The sequence below is a fragment of the Esox lucius genome, chromosome 7, assembly GCF_011004845.1.
Source record: "Esox lucius isolate fEsoLuc1 chromosome 7, fEsoLuc1.pri, whole genome shotgun sequence".
NCBI classification, from domain to species: domain Eukaryota; kingdom Metazoa; phylum Chordata; class Actinopteri; order Esociformes; family Esocidae; genus Esox; species Esox lucius.
This window is the reverse complement of record NC_047575.1, coordinates 11,783,423-11,809,877: the sequence shown is the minus strand read 5'-3', so window position 1 is coordinate 11,809,877 and position 26,455 is coordinate 11,783,423. Positions and strand designations below refer to the sequence as shown.

The window sequence follows — 26,455 nt, the reverse complement described above, 5'->3', positions numbered from 1 at the left end:
TCTGCTATTATTTTTTGTCACACACTTCTTTTCCTGTCATTATATAATTTTGTAACAATGAATATTTTGTGGTTTGCTGAGGTATAATATTGTAGCTTTTTTATATGAATGTTCAGTAAGTATTCTAAGCTGTATCTTGTATTGTGTGTGTGTGTTTAACTCTCTGTGTGTGTGTGTGTGTGTGTGTGTGTGTGTCTTTAACCCCTCATTGTCCATCTGTTGAAAGCCACGCTAGGTGTTAATGTAATGTAGTAAAAAGGCCAGATATTTTCAGGTCTTCTCCAGGCTAAAACACTGTTTAAGTAAACATACATTTTTCAAGAATACGTACCTTCCTGAAATAAATGAAATCACTGAAAATCTTGGTATTGAAGTAAAAGTTAATGAGGTTCTCAAGGTAATCTTGGTATTGAAGTAAAAGTCTATGAGGTTCTCAAGGTAATGTTCTACAGAGGCAAATATGGGACGGATCTGTTGTGGTCCATGTTCTTCTGAGTGTCCTTGTGGGAAATGCGCCCCGGGACTTCTACCACAGGGCATCCAGTCCAGACCAGTCCAGGTAGCTTGTTTTAGGTTCTATAGTGTGACTGGGTAGGTGATTGCCCAGAACACGTCTCTGTGGTTTTTAATGTGTTACTGTGTGTGTTTGTATGTATATATGTATTTATATATATAAATAGGTGTACTCCACGAATGCACGTGTCAGTCCGTGAGGATGTGTTGTATTAGTTGCAGCTTGGCTCTGTGGCTCTCCTTCTCTCCAGCCCAGGGAGAAAGTGTGTGTGTTCATAATTTGGAATCACTTTCCTGCTGCACCTTACTCCCGCATGAGGAGGGGGGGGTATTCTGCCTTTGTACAATCACCCAGCTGATGATGCAAAAACAGGAAGCTCACACACACCCCCACCCCCCGCCCCCACCCTGTAAAGCAGGCAATGGTGGTGCAGCCCCTGCTCTTAAAGTCGAAGCGTACCACCATTCCAGACACACACACGATTCCACTCATCCTGCTGCAGTGCACTGAACAAAAGCTTCACCCTTCACCCTTCACCCTTCACCTTTCACCACCTTCTGCTACAGCATTTCTTGACAACATTCTGTTAACTGTGCGCACACACATTCACATTCACGAACAGCGCAGACCTGCAGACCTGCAGACCCATATGCAGTACAACCGTTTCACATAGACTTCAGCACCACGGCAACGGCCACATGACAACAACAACCCCTCCTATTGCCACGGCAACAACTGCACCATTGCTAAGGCAACAACTGCAGAGTGTCACCAGAAGCCGAAGCCAAAACCCCTCCATGTCTTTCTTCTCCCAGTTTCTTTGTTTCCTGTAGTTCATGTGATCTCCTATTTTGGTTTGGCTTGTTCTATGTCACCCAGTTGGTTGTATATCTTTTGTAATTTCTGCAATGCATTTGTAATTTGGATCGTCTCTCGCCCTCTACTGTACACATTTTCTTTCGGTCTAATTCCTTCTGTCTTCATACACACACCACACACACTCTCTCTCTCTCTCTCTCGTTCACTGTCCCCTCCCTCAGCTCTCTCTATCCTCGGCTGCTTCACTGTCTAATCCTCTCACTTTCTCTCTATCACTCTCTTTCGCTCGCTGAGTGAATCTCTTTTTTTCCAGTACCACCTCTCCTTCCTTCCTTCCTTCCTTCCTTCCTCCTCCTCCTCCTCCCCTCTGTCCATCTCTTCACAGTCATCATCTTTCCTTTCTCTCACTCTCATCCTCCTCTCCTCTCTGCCTCTTGCTTTAAAATACAGACACGCTCCCCTCTATCTCCCCCTCTCTCTCTCTCCCCCTCTCTCTCTCCCTCTCTCTCCCTCCGTCTCTCATACACATCCCGAGCCCACCCTCCCTCCCGCTCTTGCTCTCTCTCTCTCCCTGTGTCCCTCCCCTCCCTCTTTACGTTCCCCCCTCCCTCCATCCTTCCTTTCACTCGCTGGTTCAGTCAGTCCTAAAAGAGATAGACGGAGGAGAAGAAAAGGGGGGAACGGCAGGACGAGTGAGAGCCAGCAGAGGGGCAGGCTGGGGCGAGGGGTGCGGGGTCTCTGCCCTCTGTTGTGGGGGGTGGGGGGGTTGAGATACACCCCACCTGTTTGTTCTTACTACCATGGACTGCCTCTGCATTGTCACTACAAAGGTAAGACAATCCGCAGCTGCCTCCACCGAGTGTGAGTGTGAGAGTGAGAGTGCCAGAGAGGTGGACATGTGTGTGAGAGGGGGTGATCACCGTCGCGTGCTATCTGCTTTGTCTCATCTTTGTGTCTGGGGTAAATGGTTAACGTAGCGGGCCAGCGAGTCTCAGCTAACATCGATTATTTGTCTCCGTTCGTCGGGCTTCTTGGCCCCCTTGTGTGTTTTACTCTCTGGCTGAGAGGCTCCTGTCATTTAACGCCATCCCCATCTCTCTCTGTACTTCTCACTGTGACTCTCAGTCCCTCCCTCCCACTCTCTCTGTGAGGCTGTGTGTGCTGGCTGGCCGGCTAGCTGGGACCTGGTCACCCTGCATGGCTGGATGCTGTAGGAGTGAGTGAGTAGCCGTGCTAGTTCTGGCTTTGCGTCAAGTTGGAAGGTCCAGAAAGGCGGGATGCCTCACCCTCCTCTTTTAGACTCCACGTTTAACTCTCTGTTACCCGAACCACTTCTGCACTGGAGCTGGTGCTCACACACACACACACACACACACACACACACACACACACACACAGTGCTGGTGAGTGGTTGTGTCCAACTGGTCCACACAGGCGGACGCTGTCATGAAATTGGCTCACAGAAAGAGAACGTTTATGTAATGTCATCCGGGGCTGGTGTCTCCTCGGTAAATCCTGGTGGGTTTTCACACACTCACACACACACACACACACCCACACACACACAGACACACACACAACACAGTCATATACTCAAACGCATTCACACACACTTTCACACAGACAGACAGACACACACACACACAACATAGCAGCTGTTCCTGCATGCTGGCTGTGGGAGCGTGTGTGAACCATGCTAACATGAGGACCGCGGGACAGATGAACACGAGGTATCTCATACACAGAACTACAGGAGTTCGTCCAAGACGAACTCCTGTAGTTCTGTACAGGGGTCCGGTCCAACATTGTCTCCCTGTGTGAAGGATTTCTCACTGCTCACCTGTTGTGTTTGTAGAAGAAATGAATAGGAAGAAATCATGGTTGGCTCAGTTTTTCCTATTACATAAATCATTGCTTACTTAGCCTTGGAGAATCACATTCATTTGTTTATTTGTCAATCAATGGAATGTGTGTATATCAGCTAGTTCTCTGGAGAACAGAGTTCTTTATGGCCTGTTGATAGATACAGCCACGATGAGGAAGATGACTGTAATAATACAGTAACCATGTAATTTAAGCTGTCCATTATGTGTGTGCGCGCGTGTGTTTTATGGACGTCAAACTGGGCATTTCAGTGTATCACACGTTAGATTCTGTACCATTGAGCGGAGTTTTCCAATGAAGGGTATGCTGTATGCATGAATTATTAAACCGCCTTCTCTCTGCACCCTTGTGAGCTTTAACGCGTAATAATGCAGGCTGAGATGTATTTAAACTGCAGAGACAAGCTTAACTAGCTCAATTAAAGAGAGAGACAGAGACAAGCAGTCACAGACAAGGACTACAACAGAGCCTGTCTCTACTACAATAGTATAGTATGGAACAGACAGTATCCATCAATATGGAAAAAATTGTAGTTATTTTTCAGAAATCGTCCAGATCTCAGGCTAATGGATCCCACTTTACCTTGAGAAAAACAATCTTATAACACTCCACCAGTTATACATTCTGACTAAAAGTTTGTCTGGGCTTTCTGACATTGCCAAAATTACTTGAACAGACAAAGCCCACAACAAAGCCCACAACAAAGCCCACAGACAATATTTAGCTATTAGAAAGAAACTGTATAGGCTAAGTCTCAATTTAGAATTTCTCAAATTATTTGACTATGTCATTTCTCCAATCATTTTCCATGTCAGGGGAATCTAGGGGCCACTGTACAATTTAAAATGGGACAAAACCTGTGACAGAATCCATTCTGAATTGTTACAACTGGAATTTTGTCGAAGTATTTTTGGTGTTAATAGAAATGCCTCTAAACTTGCCTGATGGACAATACTTGGGACTCCCAAGTTCAGCTCTTCTGACTTCACAGTCCAACTTGAGAAAAGAGCAGCCAAATGATGGATTCACTAAACTCACTGTAATCCAGAATATAATCATCACAAGTCCTTCTCATACAAACACAGCATACCAGACAGTGACCCTTTGGAACAGTTGCTCCAGAAACACCAGCTACATTCAACCACTAGAGCGTCAGCAAATCGAAATGTCTTTCCAAAATACATACATTAATTATTCAAACAAAATGTAAAGAAATTGAATCGCAAACTTCAGTCTTACCAAATACTGAATAGAGATATCAAAATATCACAACACCTTGTACGGATCAATATCAAGGATCAATATCTTCTTTTTTTTTATAAGATACTTAAAATGTACAGACTCAGTGACCAAGGCCATAGAGACAGAATGGCCAAAAAATATGCTCGGTCAGAGATACCAGACGTTGTTAATAGAGAAGTTGAAAATGACACTTCCTGGGCCACTGCTCTAAATATAGTTCAATAAGAGATAGTCATATACTGAAATGTAAAAACAGAATTGACAGATTTCTTGAACTGTGGATTTTGTTAGGAGAAACATTGAGATAGTACATCTTGCAGATGAATATGTCTTGGCCTGTCATCATAAATGAGGGACTATAGCCCTATGAATCTTAGAATTTCTGATCATTTGTTTTCTTTGCCGTGAACACATTTCATTTCCATTGTTTTTCTTTCTTAATATATTTTTCATGTACTGTATAATTTTTGCTGAAGTATAATAATATACTGCATTATTATTGCTGCCGAAATATGTTTGCTTTGGCAACAGTGGCCATTCATGCCATTAAAGCACCTATTGAATTGAGAGGTAGAGAGAGAGAGGGACTGATAGAGAGAGTGGTAGAAATGGAACGAGAGAGAGGGAGAGAGGGACAAAGATAGAGAGGGAGAGAGGGACAAAGATAGAGAGGGAGAGAGGGACAAAGATAGAGAGGGAGAGAGGGACAAAGTTAGAGAGGTAAGAGGGACAAAGATAGAGAGGGAGAGAGGGACAAAGATAGAGAGGGAGAGAGGGACAAAGAGAAAGGGAGGTAGAGGTTAGGGACAGAGTTAGAGAGTTAGAAAATGGACAGTCAAAATCAAGGTCAGTCTGGATCTGACCAAATCTGAATCAGACAGTGTGCACCAGGCCCAGTATCAACAGACATGGACACTGAAATCCAGGCTGTTCCAGAAAAACCAACGATCCACAATTAAAAAATATGTCCAAAATACTTCTTCTGACATCTAATGCTCATTGTTGGCAATTCTAAAATTCAGCTCACAGAACCCATTGTCCTTTTGATATACTGACTGACACAGAATTTACAGAATGGGACAAACACCCAATTGACACTCTGCATGCAGAATTTTACAAAAGTATTTTCAACGGTCAACACAATGCAGATAATGCATCGAAGAGCTGGAATAGGAACATACCCAGTACTCATCAAAGAATAAAACATTACATTTCACACCCCCTCAATAGAAAGCGACTCTCAAACCTTCCATAACAAAGCCCGGATCTATCTCTGTAACTTATCAGTCTCTATCTCTCTTACTATTACTGTAAACGATTGGTCTCTAACTATCTATTACTGAAAATGATCAGCCTCTATCTCTTTATATATTACTGTAACTTATCAGTCTCTTTCTATCTCTCTTTGCCTTATCGACATACTGTATAGTAGTTATATGGTCACCTAGTACTTTGGAATATTGATAGCTTAGCTGGTTTGTGTCTGGTGCCTGACTTCAAGGAAAAGCTTTGATTTAACTCTAATCCAAAATGGCTGTCTTCCCCCCATCAAGCTGTGCTAGCACAGTGTTTGGTGCAATGGAGCAGTGGAGAGGGAGAGGAGGCCTTCATCCCTGCTTCCCATAGGCACAGTCATACCCTTCTCCTTCATCTTCCTCTCTCCTCTTTCTGCTGTTTCAATCACTCGCTGTGTTTCCTGTGTGCTCTTTGCTCACAATCACTCGTTCTATTTATTCTCCCATACTATTACAGATGTTATTTACAGACTAGAATGAAGGATAAAACACCAGTTCCTGTTTGACTAGAATTACACTGGCTAACAGTCCTCCGGCATTTCTTCAGATATGCCATAAACACTGATTGAAGAATCAACGATGAAAGAGCTCCACCGGTATCCATGGATATGTGACAACCTTGTTCCTGAATCACACATCTCTCGCAGAGTGAGAAAAAGCATCAGAGCTGGCAGAAGATGGAAGACCCGCAAACATTCTGAGGCAGATGGTGTTCAATTTATAAAAGGGAAGCCAAATTAGTGGACGGAGAAGCGCGGCTATTTAATGGTGTGTGATGAAGTATTTATGGTGCCTGACGGCAGTGCAGGTGAGCGGTCTGACAGCCCCTGTAGCCGTCATGTAGCCGGTCAGCCATGTGATTTGACCTGCAGCGCCCGCACTCAGGAGGTCATTTGAGTGATAATTGGTTTCCTACAGTAACCAAGGCACTCAAGAGCCACCGTGCGGAGAGACAGTGGACGTGGAACCGACCCGGGACCTGAGCTAACATAGACGTGTAGGGTTTCAGTTTGAAACCAGTTTGTGACGGTCAGACTAGAATCCTTCAGTAACAGGAAATGAGAGATAGTAAATCTGTCGCGGTGCGTGTAGTACTTATGAATCCCGATCTAATTGACTTCCTGAAATAAAATATTAGGAAATTGGGTTTTATAATTAATTTTTTTAACATGTATATTATATTTGGATTAGTCTCCGCCCGCCTTGCGATAGGAATCCTACATTAGTTCAGGTGTAACCAATCACCTTTGAAATCACACAAGAAGGTTATTCCACCTGTGTTAAATGCTAATGATTCACTTGATTTCAGTTTAAATTCAACTGTTTCTGTAAGTTCTCTCTGTTGGGGTAGTGAATCACAAAGCATGTGTCCATGTGTCAACTGTATCCCAAGAACGTCATACATCTAGCCTGTTTGGTAGAGTAGCCAGGTGGCCATAACCCAGGACATCCGCTACCGAATTCCTGTTGCAATTACGCAAAGAAACAAAAGACACACTGGAGATTCTCTGTCTATGTGGACAATTTCTTTGTTTTCTGACAAAACATCGTCATGGCCACCTTATAATTTAAATTCCAATTGGCTCATTCACCCTAGCTTCCAATTGGCTCATTCACGCTAGTTTCCAATTGGCTCATTCACCCCCTCTCCTCCCACTTCATTTTTTAACAGTTGGTATAGTGCTGGATACCATAGTGCTGGTAATGGTATCCAGTTTATGCAATCAATAATGTATGCTGCTCTGGATAAGAGCTTTAGCTAAATGACTAAAATGTAAAAGTGAGAAAGAGAAAAATAAATGGACAGGAATAAACGCAGTACTTTTTATCTGTCCTACTTTGCATTGATAACTAGGAACGTATTTAAAGTAACAGGTCATACTGGAAGCAGGCAGAGTGTAATTAATGTAAAGGGACAGAGTTTACAAAGCTGCTGGGATTTCTTAAGGTTACTAGGGATTAAACACTGGAATGTATTGTTTCAAAAGCATTAGATTTGTAAACACAAATTGATTGTGATTAAAAGAACTCCCCTCGCTGTGAAACGATATCTTTTCAAAAACACGGTTCATAATTGCACCTAGGTAGAAGGGAATTATGTCTGGGGACGACGTTAGAGGGGAATTATGTCTGGGGACGACGTTAGAGGGGAATTATGTCTGGGGACGACGTTAGAGGGGAATTATGTCTGGGGATGACGTTAGAGGGTAGTTATGTCTGGGGACGACGTTAGAGGGGAATTATGTCTGTGGACGACGTTAGAGCACCCGATAATAAAATGACAACGTTAATAGAATGTTTTGGGGACATGGAAGGACAAATAAGGGGAGACAAACCCTAAACCATGAAACCTAATCCCATGGTGACTGTAGGTTATTGTGCAAGGTTCTAGCCAGTCACTGAATAGAACTCATTCATAGAACTCATTCATAGGACTCGTTCATAGGACTCGTTCATAGGACTCGTTCTTAGGACTCGTTCATAGGACTCGTTCACAGGACTCGTTCACAGGACTCGTTCATAGGACTCGTTCATAGGACTCGTTCATAGGACTCGTTCACAGGACTCGTTCACAGGACTCGTTCACAGGACTCGTTCACAGGACTCGTTCACAGGACTCGTTCATAGGACTCGTTCACAGGACTCGTTCATAGGACTCGTTCATAGGACTCGTTCATGCTCAGTGTGATATGAGTTTTTATGGGCCAGATGGTCAGGCCTTAAAATCTCCTCACTTTTTGAGAGCACACAGTTGTTTCCCCTTCTCCTTTCCTGTCATTCTCTCGCTCTCATCTCCCCTTCTCTCCTTCTCCACTATTCCCTTCTCCTTGATCTCCTTTCCACCTCCCCATCTCTCCTCTTCTGTCAGCCTTCTTTTGTCGCTTTTCCTCTAGTCATCTTCACATCCAACCCTCTTTCACCGTCCCAAACCTCCTCTTCTCCTCTCACACCCCCTCTCTTTCTATTCAGCCTCACAAATGCCTTTCCTCTCTCCTTCATGTTCCTCCTTCCTGCCACTAACACCCCTTTAATCTGTTGGATTGCCCTCTTTTCCCACTCCCCCTACTTATCTCCCCTCTCCCCTGTCCCTCCGCTCCTCCTCTCTTCCTCCTTCCCATATTTCTCCTCTTCCCCTGGTGCCTCTCCTCTCCTCTCTCTAGGCATTCTTCATTAGTGTTTTGACGGATGAATTATACATGTGACTAGATGTACTTGAATTCAGCAGATGTGGTCTACGCGCACATTAGTGCTGTCCGTGTGTACATTTACGAGGCTGGCTGGCTGGCCTCTGTGCTTCATCTTCAGTGTGAGCAGGTTTCCACCAGCTGTAGCCAACGTTAGCGTCCATGTTTGTGGTCCGTTACCACTTGGCTCCGTCCTGCCGTCTCTCCTTGGTATTTTGAACAACACGAATATCAATAGTGACAATCGGAAGCTGGACTTCGTGTGTGGTGAGGGTGCGCTCGATCGCTCCCTCGCGAGTGTGTGTGTGTGTGTGTATTGGGCAGGACTGGGGTTGAGAATCTTCTCTCTGCTTGTTGGCCTGTTCCTAAGAGTGTGTGAGATGGAGTTTAGCTGTCATATCTGAGCCCCCCTCAACGCCTCACATGCCGTCAAACAGACCCAGCCACTTCATTATTCATTCAGCTGGCGCTGCGGCACACAGCTCTGTTCGGCTCCTCTGACAAGACTGTGTGTCTCTCCCGAGTGTGTGTTCGCGTGTCGAGCCGCGCGTGTTTGAGTCGTGCGTGCGTATTCCGGGGTAGGTGTGTGTCTAGTGTAATGCTCTTTGCAATATGCATGGTGTGTTGGAAATGCCCAGCTTGGGAGTTTTCAGAGTATAGTCCCTATGGGTGCGTGTAGCATTTCAACTCATAGCTTAAACTCATGACACATGTATGAGTATCAAGCACACCTCTTAAAGGTGCATTTTTGGTGATAGTGAGATTAGAGTTCAACTCCGGGTTGTGCTGAGTGCTGTGTGCGGAGTGCCGTGTGTGGTGGGCCGTGTGCGGAGTGCCGTGTGCGGAGTTACCGAGTGCTGAGTGCCGTGTGCTGAGTGCCGTGTGCGGAGTGCCGTGTGTGGTGGGCTGTGTGTGGTGAGCCGTGTGCGGAGTTACCGTGTGCGGAGTGCCGTGTGCTGAGTGCCGTGTGCGGAGTGCCGTGTGCTGAGTGCCGTGTGCGGAGTGCCGTGTGTGGTGGGCTGTGTGTGGTGGGCCGTGTGCTGAGTGCCATGTGCGGAGTGCCGTGTGTGGTGGGCTGTGTGTGGTGGGCCGTGTGCTGAGTGCCGTGTGCGGAGTGCCGTGTGTGGTGGGCTGTGTGTGGTGGGCCGTGTGCGGAGTGCCGTGTGCGGAGTGCCGTGTGTGGTGGGCCGTGTGTGGTGGGCCGTGTGCGGAGTTACCGTGTGCGGAGTGCCGTGTGCTGAGTGCCGTGTGCGGAGTGCCGTGTGCTGAGTGCCGTGTGCGGAGTGCCGTGTGTGGTGGGCTGTGTGTGGTGGGCCGTGTGCTGAGTGCCGTGTGCGGAGTGCCGTGTGTGGTGGGCTGTGTGTGGTGGGCCGTGTGCGGAGTGCCGTGTGCGGTGTGCCGTGTGCTGAGTGCCGTGTGCTGAGTGCCATGTGTGGTGGGCCGTGTGTGGTGGGCCGTGTGTGGTGGGCCGTGTGTGGTGGGCCGTGTGTGGTGGGCCGTGGGGTCGGCTCTCAACTAGATAATGCGGCTGGCTCCCATTTGATCTCCGCTCAAGGACACAGACGTGTTCTCCGTCCTTCCGACCGGGCGTGGTGTGCATGTTTGTGCCGCCACTGATCCTGCCAAAGTGCTCCCGGGTCGCTGTTTGTGGCGCGGGGAGGGGCCGTCCCGGTGTTAAAGCCTGATGCCACCGCTCCCTCCTATTGAGCTATCAGAGGGGGAGGGGGGGCGGGATACGCTACAGACCACATTCTTCCAGATACACTTTATACTTAGCAGTCAGCGTTTCTTTTTTGCGTCCGTGTGTGTGTGTGTGTCTGGGTGTGTGTTAATTGTCCCACGCTTACTGTGTGTCAGAGTGCAGTTGTCTCTCACTTCATAATATTCTTCAGTTCTCTCTTTCCATTCCACCTTCCTCCTGCGGTCCCTCTCTCATCATGCCGCCCCCACGCTTTCTCTTGACCTCTTTTCAAACGTCCACTGAATGGGTCTATATTCGTCTTCGGACTAAGAAATCACATTGAATGATACCTTAGATTTGATTTACCCTGTGACTTTGAAGCACGAACCCACCTGAACACTCCATCGGTCACTGACTGCGACTCGAGCGTCACGGCCGCCCCGCGTCACCGCACTCCAACCCACTCCATACAAAGGCCTGCACCCACACACCCGCCCACCGCTCCTCGCACAAAGCCCCCCACTCAGACGCCCCGCACGCCGCGGCCGGCATCCGCACACTCCAAACGATCTGCGCACAAAGCCGCACACCTACAGCTACACCCGCTGCACTCGCTGTGCGCTCCTAAAAATACACCAGCCCACGTGCACACACACACACACACACACACACATCACCGGAACGGGAAAGACAAAAGACATTGTCCCTGCCTTTGTTGGAATGGTACTTCAACAAAGGTGCGTTCTGCCCACTGAGAAGCCCACCTGACTTGGTTCTTCGTGTACGAGGCTGTCTGGCGGGGAATCGCCCTCTACAGATGCCATGTCGGGTCAGTGGTGGGGCATTTGGACTGGGGACTGAGTCCATTCGCTTTGAGTGAGAAGACTCATGTTTCGACATGATCCCCCCCAGGTGAATTCACTGCAGAGTGCCTGGCTGCCGTCGACTGTCTGTCAGACTGCATGACTGACTTGCTGGATGACAGGTTGGCTGACAGTCCAGCTCAGTGTTTCCCAATCCTGGTCCTGGGAACCCCAAGGGGTGCATGTTTTTGATTCAGATGAAGACTTGATGATAGGTTGATTTTGTCAATCAAGTGTGTAAGTGGTAGGGCATCATTTGAATCAGGTATGCGAGTGTTTGGGCGAAAACAAGCTTGCTCTAGCTAGCTCAGCTTCCATTTGAGTTAGAAAAGTAAATAATGTCTTGTTGCACTGTGCAGTTGTTCACTTGCTATGTCAGACGCTGTCGTTCACACAATTAGAAATTACTGTTTGAACTTTTCTAAATCATCTAATTGCAAACTACGAATGTGTGGCGTTTCCTAGGAGCCCAGCCCCCCAGTCAGCCCCCATTGAGTCCATCAGTCACATAGTTATCACATGAACATTTAGCAAATTTAGAAATGCAGGACATCTGCTAAAGTCAGTGTCATTCCACTCTGTTATCAGCAGCTCTATGTCTGTATGTGTTCGATTTGTCTTTATTCACCATGTTCATCTGACTAGTGGGTACATAAACATGAAGAATTTATGTAATGCTTTGCAGAAAATGTAGTGTTTGCAGTGTTTTATCAGAGTAAAAAGTTCGGGAAACAACACAAGTCACAAAAATATCTGCAATTGCCCGAACTTTAGAGATAAAGTGTCATCTTCTACAAAGGAAATCCTGGTGAACACACTGTGTTTTTAGACTGGGATTTTAACAGCCGGAGCAACATAACAAATATGTTCAGAGTTGTCAGCGTCTGTTTCTTACAAAATTGAAAACTCCGACCTACAAAATCAAACACTTTTGCTGTACAATTCACAAAATTCTCTATTGATTTAAATGTGGGTTGGGTGTTTTGCTGTAAACATTAACATAGAAGACAATCACTGCCAATAAATTATGGTTATGATAAATATTTAACAAAAATATGTTTTATTATCACATATGCACTGAAAATGAAACATATTTTACAATATATTTTAGGCACAATAGCATTTAAAGTAAATGTTTCTGTAATTCCTAATAATTTTACCTTATTTCTTTGGGGAAACCTACATTGGTCCAAAAACTCCACATCAAATTGCTAAATTTTCCATGGGAAAATCCACCTTAAAACAATTCCTGGTGTTAACAAAGTACAAATCGCAATTTAGGAAAATAAGAAAGGTAAAGAGTAAAACCAGAGAGAGAAAAGACTGGTATGAAATAATGTCCTTGTATGTCTGGTGACATTCATGTTGATCCCACACTGATGGTAATAAAGATGATGACGACGATGATGACCATGAGTATGAGGAACACAGGTGTTAGCATCGCAAATGAATCACATTCTATGACAGTACTGCCACCATCCTCAACAACATAGAATATACTGACACCTTGTGGCCTGTTGTTACACTACAGTGTGTGACTGGAAGATAAATGTGGATCTACTGATTCACCACTCATTTCAGCACATTCAATTCATTATATTCCTAAATTAGCCTAGTTCCAAATTGACATAGCGTGTAGTGTTTTTGAAAAAAAGGAATCAGTGGAGAGAATGAGTGTTACTGTTTCAAGAATTAGCCTAGTGGCTTGTGAAGGGCAGTTTTCCATGCTCTGTTCATTTCTATTGGTCTAATTTGACATTCCGGTCAGGATAAACATTGGGTTTAACCAGCTTCTCTTGATTGCCTGAATGTTTGGTTTCCCTGCTGCGCTCAGTACAAGTGATGACATAAATGACATCTAAATCTACATCTGTCCCGGGCATAACTGAATAGAGAGGGAAAAAACCTGACAGATTAATGAACTGATTATATGAAGGGACAAATACACATATATTCACCCCAAATTGGATGCTCACACCAACACACGCACCCACACTCATACACTGACACACACATACACACACGCACACAGACATACACACACATACACACCGAGTGGTTTGTTTGTCTCTGACTCTGTATCTTCATGTTCCTCTTACGGGTGATGTCAGTTGCTTAGCAACCAAGCTATCAGGGCCCGATTGTTGCCATGACAACGTGGCAGGGTATCATGGAGGGAACAGAGATGAAAGGAGGGGGAAGGAGGAAAGCGAGAGGGGCTGGGAGAGACAGGCAGAGGGGAGGGGGCGGAGAGAGAGAAATAGAGAGAGAGAGATAGAGAGAGAGAGCGAGAGATGGAGGGAGAGAGAGACATGTTGGTGATGAGTGTTAATGATATGGAGCCTGGAACGGGCAGGTAGGAGGGTGACCTCGGCGTAGGCAGAGCCAGAGAGTGCCTGTGAATGTCGAGGAACCCATCATCCTCTACGTGGAAGTGTTCATCAGTTGCCTGTGACGCAGACTTCCTGCATTGTTGGGGTGGCTGGAGGTAGTCCTACACACAGAGCATTTCAGTCCGAACACAGTCCATGTAATCCCAGGCGGTTCTCCGGCGGCCCGACGTCAGCAACACAACACACCCAGAATCCCAGTCCAACCTATTCCAGTAGTGGTCAGAGCTTATTTTTAGTCCGTTCACCTTCTGTTTCACAGACATTCTACGCAGTGAGAACACAACATGGCTGTGGACAGTCAGGCTTTGACCCCATTTACACCTGGAGTTAGTGGGACGGTACCGAGATGCCTGCGTAGTGGGCAGGTGTGGTGGAAGGGATACTGTGACCCAGATAGGGACAGGATCAGAGCTCTGATGAACGAGGTAGCGTCCCCACAGATGGAATGTTCCCTGTGTCCTGTTATATTTCTATTGGACATTAGATAGAGAACCTTCATGAAATCACATTTCATGGTGTTTCTGGGGCTATGTCGGATCCTTTTAATGCACCTTTGGGCCCGGTGAGGAGACATGTCAGTGGGATGGCAATCACCAGGCAGAAATGAGATTATTCCACAGGTGAAAATAATGTTGTTTGTTCTGTGGCTTTAGGTGGTTTTGGAATTTGAAGACCAAAAGGTCATTTGAGCTTCAGGTGAGGTAGTATTACAACAATCAATCAAATGTATTGTATAAAGATCTTTCTACATCAGCAGTTGTTACCAAGTGCTTTTACAGACACACAGCCTAGAGCCCCAAAGCCAGAACAAGAAATGGATGCATTTTCACTATAACTACTACCAGTGCTACTACTGCTACTACTACTACTACAATTAGTACTATTACTATAAATACTATCATTATTACCACCACTACTGCAACTATTACAACTAGCACTACTACCACCCTTACTACTATCACTACTACTACTACTACTATTACTTTTACTACTAATGCTATTACCACCACTATTAACATCCACTACTACTAAAAGTACTACTACTGCTACTACTACCACAATTATTGTTACTACTGCTTTTAGTACTGCTCTGACTACCACCACAGTTGGCATTATTATTGTATTTTTATCACTGTTCCTTAGGCAGCTCCATATCATGTTTATAATAATGGGCTCAGCTAAAGCACAGTGGGTGACTATAAGCAGCTGTGATTGCCCCCTGCTCACTGCTTTCTGAAATAACAAATACACTGGTTGAATTCCATGTGTCCTAATTTAAACATACATAGCAAGCTGCAAGACTTTCCCTGTCCAACACTGGGTTCCTCCATTTTCAGTTTTCCCCGTTGTGGAAGACCTGAGTCATATAGGAGGAATCCAAATGAGGAAAGGAAAGGGGGAGATGTGTGTGTCTGTTTGCATGATTGTTTGTGCATGTATGCATGCGCATGCATCTGTGTGTGTGTGTGTGTGTGCGTGTGAGAGAGATTAGAAACAGAACTGTATATGTTTACTGGGAAGAACAGAAAATGCATATGAAAAGCGTAGGTGAGGTCTACACTCGTCCTCCGTCTCTCCCTCGCTCCCGTCCTCCGTCTCTCCTTCTTTCTCTCACTCTCTCAGTCTCTCGTTCTCTCTCCGCCCTCCCTCTCTCTCTCTGACTGTGACAAACATATTTTGTGAGTCACGGCTGGATCAGTCAGGCAGCTCTCTCAGTTCCGACCCTAGCCTAAACACAGAGACATAAGCCACACCAACTCTGGCTTTCAGGAAAAACTCTCTCTCCTCATCAGCTACGACAACCCCCTTCCCCCCTCCCTCTTTTCCCCTCCCCATTCTTCTTTATTTTCCCCCTACCCATCCACAGTCTCCCACCTCTCTCTCTCTCTCTCTCTCCTTCGTCCCTCCTCTTCTCCTTCACTGCGGGCGTCTGAGAGGCTGTTTCTCTGTGTCTCTCGCTCATGAAGGGCCGCACTAAGATCCCTTCGCTCTGTTCGTGTGTGGTAGGTGGATTTACCTCTCTGTCTGTCCTCCTCTCTCCTCATCCCTCTCTCTCTGTCAGTCCTCCTCTCTCCTCATCCCTCTCGCCGTCTGTCCTCCTCATCCCTCTCCGTGTCTGTCGTTCTCTCCCCTCGTCCCCGTCTGTGTCAGACATGTCGGGTCAAAGGGTTGTTGATGAGTCAGTAGTGGCTGTGGTAGACGGGAAGGGGGGGGGGGGGTCAATTGGTCTGTCCGTCTCGGCGTCTGTAGTTTTCCACTGACGGGAGCTGCAGGTGAAAATCTCAGCTGTTGTTGTGTGCGCTGTCGTGTTTCGCGTACGTTCCTTCAGATTTCCCGTTCTGCAGGGACACGTATGCACGTGAGGGCGGGTGGGGATTTGTGTGTGAGAATATGAATGTGGCCCGGCACATGTGGCTGTAAGTGCGTATTGAGAGGCGTTCCAGCGGACTGCTTAAATACAGGATGTACATGCCTTTGACTTGGATGCCTCCGTTACGTATCCCAAGATTTTACTTTGCGTGTGATTGGAAGGCTGCGCATCTCAACAGCGTGTGTGTTTGTGTTATGTCTATATAAATACATAGTCTAGTATGCATGTGGTAACATGAGAGCATTGATTGGTTAAGGGGGAGCCCAGGTTTCCTCCAGTCTTAATTAGCTGAGTGGACATAAACAGGGCCTGGGCTGTCTGGCCATTAATGCACTGAGAGATCAGTTAATGGAGCCCGACACACAGCCTCAGAATTACGTGTGACGTTCATGTCTCTCTGTTTTTTTTGTGTCTCAGGGTGGTGTGTGTGTGTGTGTGTGTGGCGGTTTTAACTGTCTTTGATGTGTGTGTGTGTGTGTGTTTGTGTATGTGTGTATGTGTGTGTGTGTCTAGTCTGGGGAGGTGTAACAAGGTGAGATGTGTGTCTGGTCATTTTATGTTTAGCAATGATGCACGTCTCAGATAGGGAGACAAAAAGACAGGGAGACAGACAGGCAGATGGACAGTGAGACAGAGAGGGAGACAGACAGGGAGACAAACAAGGTGACAGACAGGGAGACAGACAGAGAGACAAACAAGGTGACAGACAGGGAGACAGACAGAGAGACAAACAAGGTGACAGACAGGGAGACAGACAGGGAGACAGACATGGAGACAAACTGAGAGACAGAAAGAGAGAAAGAACAGGAGACAGACAGTGAGACAGACCGGGAGACAAAAAGAGAGACAGACCGCGAGACAGAAAGAGAGACAGACAAGGTGACAGACAGAGAGACAGAGAGACAGACAAGGTGACAGACAGAGAGACAGACAAGGTGACAGACCTTGAGACAGAAAGAGAGACAGAAGAGGTGACAGACAGAGAGACAGACCGGATACAGAGAGTGAGACAGACTTGGAGACAGACAAGGTGGCAGAGAAACAGACAAGGTGACAGATCTTGAGACAGAGAGACAGACCGGGAGACAGACAGAGAGACAGACAAGGTGACAGATAGAGACAGACCGGATATAGACAGGAAGAAGAGGCCCTGATGAAACAACATCCCTAATGCAGGGAAGTGACTGAAAAAATGCACTTAAGAGTAGAATCAACAGATGTAATTCTATGTGTGCCTTTGATTGAATGAGTGTGTGTGTGAATGTGTGCGTGCGTTTGTGTGTGTGTTTACATCAGGTTGGACAGGACAGTTGTTTTGGTCACAAGGCCTTGCTCATGTGTGCTGTTTGGTCTGAATCTACCAGTAATTTGAACACCAACACACCATGCTAGATAGTACACAGTAGGTATAGAGTCATAATCTCCATGCTTTGAGAAAGCATAGCACATAGTTTAATATTAGATCATCATGAAGTTAATGTGGAAAGAAATACATTTATATCGAAAAGGTATAGTCCAAACAAACACATTTATTGTTTCAATTGTTTTTCACTGTGCTATGTTTGAATGATTCTGTTTACAACAACAATAACAACAACAAAAATATGCAAATGTGGATTTATGGCACAAATGGAGAAAAATGTCATGAGACATCATTCAAGATGGGATTCTGATTTAATGAGTTGGCTTGGAGTGTTTTGGAGCATTTCCTAACTTGCAGTAGATGAAGGATCATCAAAGTAAAATACTGCCACAGGCCAAATGTTTTTCTTGAGTGTAGTAGTAGCCCTAATAAATATAAAATCTGACTAAAACATGGTAATTTCAAACCTTGCTTACTTCTCAATTCCTTCAAATGCAGAATGTCTTTGTAATGTACTGGAATACTTTATATTAACAGGACTCCTTTATATTAAAATCTTGATTTAGGCAAAGGTTTACAAACTATTATTTGTCATATATACATATACATATATACATATACATACATGTAAGATTCTTAGTCATCTGAAAGTCGAACTAAACCATTTATTTGAGTATGAAGTGTTTATTTGTAACATTTAATTTTACTACATTAACACACACTTTTCTATTCAAAACGCAGTCCATTATATTAAAGACATAGTGTGTTTTATTGTAAACTATGGACTGTGCTTCACTTGGAATTAAATAAATGCAAGTTATCACAGTCCTTAAATGTCAACCACTAATTTACTACAATAACTGGCAGCATCTATCCTGTATGTAGCCATGTAAATCTAGATAGAAGGTTGCTGGTCTCTGATCCCCATAGTTCTTCCATCTCCTACCATTGTTCTCTTGAATAAGGCGCCATGTCCAATAACTGCTACATTAGGCTCCTGTATGAAACTCATATCAGCCCCCCTTATATGAAGAGCCGCAGGTTGTGCAGACATTTGATCCAACACTGAATCACACATAAGCTTTTCTAGGTATTGTCCTTTGATGTTCAGGCTGAAATGTTGTTAGAAGAGGGTTCAGGTGGGGGCCTGTAAATTGTAGCTTTCCAGATGCATGGTTAGCCGCAATCAAATACTTGTGTCTTCATTCAGTTATTCCCAAATTCAACCAAATGCATAAGTTGGGCAACTTGAATAGGCAATGACATAAGGTAGCCTACTTGGGTATAGATTTGTATCTAATCAGGGGAGATTTGTAATCTATACAGATCATGGAAGTTCCACTATTAGAATAATTCCACTATTCCACTATAATAATTCCACTATTAGAATATGTTTTGGTGGAAACATGACTGGTGACAAAATTAATACTTAGCTTAATTAGCAAGAACATTAATTAGCATGCAGGTGTGAACCCACACACCACCCCAGCCTTCACCTGTTTGGTTCTGTGTTTTGTTTTTCATGGGATGGATCGGTACTGCGTACCTTGCTCATTGCCTATCGTGATAGCTACAAATTATATTATGGTTTGATGTCATAATTAGCAGTTTCGTGTACACGATCATGTGATGGCAGTGAGTTACCCCAGAGGAGCAGGACCTAACGCCAAGACGTAAAAGTATTGTTGTGCATGTCTCCTATAAATGGTTAAGCTAATGTGTGGCACTTTGAATTTACCAAACTATAAGCAAGGTGGTAGCAGGTGGATTCGGGATCAGTTGGAGAAGAGGGCCAGAGTTAGGGAAGGCACGACTGACCTTCCCTCTCAATCGGTCTTTGGAGAGAGACTGGAGTGCGGGACATAAGGAGAGATACAAAAATGTCCACGCATCAATCAATCAATCAAATTTATTTATAAAGCCCTTTTTATATCAGCAGATGTCACAAAGTGCTTTTACAAAACACATGACCTTAAACCCCAAGGAGCAAACAACAGTAGTGTTGAAAAAAACTCCCTATGAATGCCAAAATTTACGAAGAAACCTAGAGAGGACCCAGGTTCAGAGGTGTGACCAGTCCTCTTCTGGCTGTGCCAGGTGAACATATTAAGATTACAATTGTAATAATTAATAAATGCATGTGGGCGGAGTCTAGAGTCTATTTAAACTTATTCCAGGTTGGAAGCATGACCTGATGGACAAGGACAGGGACAACACGGGGGAGGGGGAGGTGTCAGCACAGTGGCAGCTTAAATCGTCAGGCATCGTCTCGATCTGCAACACAACCAGGAGGACTCGGGACAGGGACAGCAATGGGTCCCGCAAGCCAGGTACTGCGCCGATGTGGGCCAGGACCTCATGCCCTCCTAAGTTCAAAATGGGAGGAGACGGGGAAAATTCAGAAAATGCATTCCTCATATCAACAAGGATTTATAGTGGAGAAGGAGAACTTACTGGAGAAGGAGAAACTGACCCTACTCCCCCAGCACAATAATATAGCAGTGTAAGACCTTGGGACTGAGACAGGGGGGTCCGGCGACACTGTGGCCCTATCTGGGGGAGGCCCCGGACAGGGCCCAACAGGCAGGAAATCAATCCACCCACATTGCCAAGCATCAACCAAACGGACACCCACCAACTGCAACCAACCTGGAGGAGGGCCGAGTATTGCCAGCAGAGTACAGCCCAATTGAACAAGTGCGCTACAGAGAGACAACAACAAGCCAGTGACTCTGCCGTGGAGGGATTCCCAATGGCGATGAGAGCCCACCAGGCAGGACAGCACGGGTGGACAGTATCAAGCCTTTCTGGTCACCTTCAAGCCCCTCGGCCAGGCTACACCTAATCATAGACCGTGCTGTAGAGATGAGTCTTTAGTAGACACTGGAAAGTTTGCACTGAGTTTGCATTTCTAACCTTAATTGACAAATCATTCCACTTTATGATCATTCCACTCTATTCCACTCTATTCCACTCTATGAGAAAAGGCCCTGCCTCCGGCTGTTTGTTTAGAGATTCTAGGTAAAATTAAAAGGCCTGCATTTTGCGATCGTAGGTTACGTGTAAGTATGTATGGCTGGATCATTTTTGCAAGTCCATGTACTGATTTATAAGTTAACAGGAGTAATGTGTTCACATCTTTTTGTTCTAGTTAGGATTCTAGCAGCCGTGTGCAGAACTAATTGAACTTTATTTATTGATTTGTCAGGGTAACCGGAAAGTAGAGCATTGCAGTAATCTAGTCTAAAAGTAACAAAAGCATTAATTCGTTTTTCTGCATTAGTTTTTGATAAAAAGTTTCTTTTTTGCAATTTATCGAAGATGAAAATAAGCAACTCTTGAGACATATTTTATATGTTCATCAAAGGAGAGGTCAGGGTCAAGTGTTTCTTGTGTCCTAAAACAAGCATTTCTGTTTTTCTTGAGTTTAAAAGCAAGACATTTTCTGTCATCCACTTCCTAATATCTGAAACGTATGCTTCCAAAGTAGCTAATTTCAGGGCTTCTCCATGCTTCATTGAAATATATAACTGTATCAGCATAACAGTGAAAGTTGACATTGTGATTCCAGATTACATCGCCCAGAGGCAGCATATATAGTGAGAACAATAATGGGCCCAGAATATAGCCTTGAGGAACACCAAAACATACCTTTGACTTGTCAGAGGATAAGCCATCCACACTAACAAACTGATATCTTTCAGATAAATAAGATGTAAACCAGTTTAGAACATGTCCACGTAGCCCAATATGGCTTTCCAGTCTCTCTAAGAGAAGTGAGTGTTATCACTAATGTCAAAAGCAGCAATAAGATCAAGAAGCAACAGAACAGATGCGGAACCTTTGTCTGAGGCCATTAGAAGGTAATTTGTTACCTTCACGAGTGCAGTCTCAGTCTACTGATGGGGTCTGAAACCGGACTGGAGCATTTCATAAATGTTATTTGTCTTCAGGAAGGCATTCAGTTGTTGAAAAACAAATATTTCTAAGATTTATGAGAAGAACGGGAGGTTCGATATTGGCCTATAATTTTTTAATATGTCGGGATCCAGATTAGATTTTTTTAGAAGAGGCTACATTTCCACTACTTTTAGTGAGTTTGGTACACATCCGGAGGAAAGGGAGCAATTTATTATGTTCAACATTGGCAGACCTAGCACAGGAAATAGCTCCTTAAGTAATTTTGTTGGAATCGGGTCTAGCTGTGTCGAGCGATACGGTATCAGAAAATTCAAGTGTCCCCATTGATACCTGGTCAGGGAGTTTCTGGACATTCTAAGGACAACTGAGATTTTGGGGACTATAACTATTTAAGGAGGAGTCAGTTATTTGTTTTCTAATGGTGATGATCTTTTCATCAAAGTAGTTCATGTATTCATTACAGCTAGAGTGAAGACCCACTTCACTTGTTGAGTGTTGCTTTTTTGTTAACTTTGCAACTGTATCGAAGAGAAATTTGGGATTGTTTTTGTTCGCCTCAATCAGGTTGGAGAAATAAGCTGATCGAGCAAATGTGAGTGATTTTCGGTATTGTAGTGTACTGTTTAGGCTTGTCTGAAAACTTGGTGGAGCGCCACTTTCGCTCCTATTTTCTGGAGGCTTGCTTGAGTGCAATTTCTGTACCAGGGTGCAATTTCTTGTTGCGTATTTCTTTTGTTTTTAGTGGTGCAACCGTATCTAATGTATTTAGCAGTGTTGAGTTTAGATCCTCGATTTGATTGTTTGCAGATTTATTTACTCTGTCTTGATGAGCGAACTTGTAAGAATATCAAGGAATTTATTTGTAGCCTGAGAATTTATAGTACAGCTTTTGAAACTCATTGTTTGCGGAGCAAGTGGATTTCTTGTTTTAACGGTAAATGTAATAAGACAGTGATCCGATAATCCAGGGTTTTGGGGAGGAATTATTAGATCTACAATATCTATTTCTCGTGACAGGACTAAATCTAAGGTGTGATTGTTGCAGTGTGTTGGACCTGAGACATGTTGGATAAAACCCACTGAGTCAATTATGGCTTCAAAGGCTTTTTAAAGAGGGTCATTGGACTTTTCCATATGAATATTGAAATCATCAAATATTAGAATACTATCTGCCATGACTACAAGGTTAGACAAGAATTCTGGAAACTCAGTGAGGAACATTGTGTATGGCCCGGGGGGCCTGTAAATAGTAGCTATGTAAAACGATTTATCAGCCTGGTTAACTTTCATGAGTGAAACTTCAAAAGAATGAAAATCAGTGATGTGTTTCAGAGTAAATTTATATTTACTGTCATAAATATTAGCAACACCCCCTCCTTTTCAAGATGCACGAGGGATATGATCACTAGTATAGCAAGGAGGAGAGGCCTCATTTAGGGCAGTGAATTCATCCGGCTTTAGCCACGTTTCGCACAAGCCAATATCATTCACTGCAACTGCCTTTGGAGCAAGGGATCTAACATTTAGGAGTCCCATTTTGAGATGCGAGGTGATACAGTCATTTTTATTTGTGACCGAGGTGGAGGAAAACTTTATCTTAATAAGGTTGCTATTGTTAGCACTACCTTGTTTAACTTTTCTCAGCCTGAAACGAGTCACAGTGGCATTAGGTAAAACTGTACTAACTACTCTGGCTATGCTATTGACAGACTCCGCTATGCTAGCAGGCTGGCTAACAACCTGCGGCCTGACCTGCACCCTATCTCATGGTGAGGCTATAGGAATGAGACTCCTGTCAATATTCCTAGATAAAAGAAGAGCACCACTCCAGCTAGGATGGAGTCCATCGCTCCTCAGCAGATCCGGCCTGGCCCTATTTCTGGGAGAGTCCCAAAAAGAGATCCAGGTATCTACTCCAGTGGGGAAAACCTGTGGAAAATCACAGTTGACTCTAGCAACGACTCAGGTTTAACTATGGTCAACGGCATTTCTTCCCAGTGACCAAGAGAAATTTATTGCCCGGCTGCAGGAGCTGTGCCGGGGGGCTAACAACACTATCGTTTCTTCCTGGTGGCAAAGACGCAGTTTTTCTCCTTTCTACACTAGCATAATCCTTGCCTGACATTTGCGTCAGAAGCCGAGCCTCTAACTCTGCTATCTTTACCTGAAGACGATAGTTCTTCCCTGTGTTGTAGCTATAAGAATTACTTTGAACAGGCATAGTAATGATACTTAGCGTCGGGTGTTCAGGGGTGAGTAGTACTGTTAATTATGTCCAAAAAGAGTCCCGGTGTAGAAAAGTTGGGTAAAAGGTCAATAGATACAAAATATTGATTAGGGAAAACTCCTGAAGTTGAATTTGACCAATTAGTTTATACTGAGTAAATTCGAAAAAGTTTGGCAGGTAGCCAGGTAGGTAACAGCAGGCAGCGTACAAACGTTGACACGCATCCATTGTACTAATGGATGTGTAACCTACTAACGTGTTGTTAGGCAAGATTCATAATCTAGTGTTGAGTAAACACGATTCACAACATGAATGTTGTGAAAAAAATGCTATTTTAAAAAAAATACTTGTGCTCAGGATAAGTCAACTGTCAATAAAGTTACCGGTAAACAATAAGTGCTTTCTGGGCCCAAAAAGAAACGTGTTAATGGTAACAAAAACATGAAATTCGTTAAGTATTTAAATAAATTGCACACTTTAATGCTTTAACTTTGACATCCCTAATGTATATATATACCCTCACCTAAAGGATTATTAGGAACACCATACTAATACTGTGTTTGACCCCCTTTTGCCTTCAGAACTGCCTTAATTCTACATGGCATTGATTCAACAAGGTGCTGAAAGCATTCATTAGAAATGTTGGCCCGTATTGATAGTTCTTGCTATCTTGCAGTTGATGGAAATTTGTAGGATGCACATCCAGGGCAAGAAGCTCCCGTTCCACCACATCCCAAAGACGCTCTATTGGGTTGAGATCTGGTGACTGTGGGGGCCATTTCAGTAGTGAACTCATTGTCATGTTCAAGAAACCAATTTGAAATGATTCGAGCTTTGTGACATGGTGCATTATCCTGCTGGAAGTAGCCATCAGAGGATGGGTACATGGTGGTCATAAATGGATGGACATGGTCAGAAACAATGCTCAGGTAGGACGTGGCATTTAAACAATGCCCAATTGGCACTAAGTGGCCTAAAGTGTGCCAAGAAAACATCCCTCACACCATTACACCACCACCACCAGCCTGCACAGTGGTAACAAGGCATGATGGATCCATGTTCTCATTCTGTTTACGCCAAATTCTGACTCTACCATCTGAATGTCTCAAGAGAAATCGAGACTCATTAGACCAGGCAACATTCTTCCAGTTTTCAACAGTCCAATTTTGGTGAGCTCGTGCAAATTGTAGCCTCTTTTTCCTATTTGATCTTCTGCTGTTGTAGCCCATCCGCCTCAAGTTTGTGCATGTTGTGGCTTCACAAATGCTTTGCTGCATACCTCGGTTGTAACGAGTGGTTATTTCACTCAAAGTTGCTCTTCTATCAGCTTGAAACAGTCGGCCCATTCTCCTCTGACCTCTAGCATCAACAAGGCATTTTCGCCCACAAGACTGCCGCACACTGGATGTTTTTCCCTTTTCACACCATTCTTTGTAAACCCTAGAAATGGTTGTGCGTGAAAATCCCAGTAACTGAGCAGATTGTGAAATACTCAGACCGGCCCGTCTGGCACCAACAACCATGCCACGCTCAAAATTGCTTAAATCACCTTCATTCACACATTCAGTTTGGAGTTCAGAAGATTGTCTTGACCAGGACCACACCCCTGAATGCATTGAAGCAACTGCCATGTGAATGGTTGATTAGATAATTGCATTAATGAGAAATTGAACAGGTGTTCCTAATAATCCTTTAAATGAGTGTATATATATATATATATATATATATATATATATATATATATATATATATATATATATATATATATATATATATATATATATATATATATACATATACACATTTTTCAACTAAACACTTACTACCCAAATAAATGGCTTTAATAAGAATTTCCTAAGAATTTTGCACAGTACTGTATAACTTAAACGGCTAAATAAAATCTCCTGAGGGGGCCAAATTTCGACCGCAGGCCACTATTTGGGGAACCATGCTTTGGTACCATTTTCATAATGCATTGTAGTCTATGGCAAAAAAAGACAGCTAAACATAACCAATTATATTTACCATTTAAGAATAAAATTATATATTTTGCTACTGAGACTGTTTGCTGTCACATTTACCTGTCTTTGTTCAACAACAACATTTATGTCCACATGTAGAACTGTTTGAATATTTCCATTGAAAATAATATATTATCCGCAAAAGAGTAAAAACAAAACACATCTACAAAACTCCAGTCTTGCTAGTGTTCAGTCGAGCAAACATGTAAAGTCCTGTGGGCCACTGAAGAGGCTTTTCCTTTTTGTGTTGAACAGGTAGCATCAGGTAGCATTCTCTCAACAGAACCCTTTCAGACAGTATCTATCCTTGGGTATGATATTGAAAATTCTGAAGTTGTTATGCCAGCTTTTCTGTTACCTTAGAGCTTTTATTGAGTTTATTATTCTTGACATGCTTTCATCTGACCTTTACCTAACAAAGTTACAGTAGGAGTATCTCCTGTCTTCTTAAACCATTCAAAGAGGCACTGCAGCAAAAAAAAAAGATTGTCAATTGTTTTATTGTAATATGAAACGGACTGCCCAGTGTTGATTTAAAAATGAAATGACAAAGACTGCTTTAAGCGCTCTTAGCTCTCAGAAGCTAGCTGTTTTGGTGAAGGCCACCCATCCACTCTCAGCACTACACTATGAAAATGGTATCATCAGCAAGCGATGCAACTTTGGTCAACCTTCA

General features: G+C 44.0%; 1 protein-coding gene across 2 annotated transcripts in view; it reads left to right on the top strand.

Annotated features, from left to right (window-relative positions):
* Positions 1-2,062: 2,062 nt before the first annotated feature.
* LOC105010827 (disks large homolog 4) overlaps positions 2,063-26,455 on the top strand; it is a 72,706-nt gene continuing 48,313 nt past the window's right edge. Inside the window, exon 1 of one of the 2 annotated variants that reach the window (XM_020048627.3) lies at positions 2,063-2,163. In XM_020048627.3, coding sequence (XP_019904186.1) covers positions 2,134-2,163 — 30 coding nt within the window. In that variant the 5' untranslated portion in view covers positions 2,063-2,133. Of the gene's footprint in view, positions 2,164-15,748; positions 15,880-26,455 lie in introns of those variants that run through there. The other variant, XM_020048625.3, reaches the window with a different exon arrangement.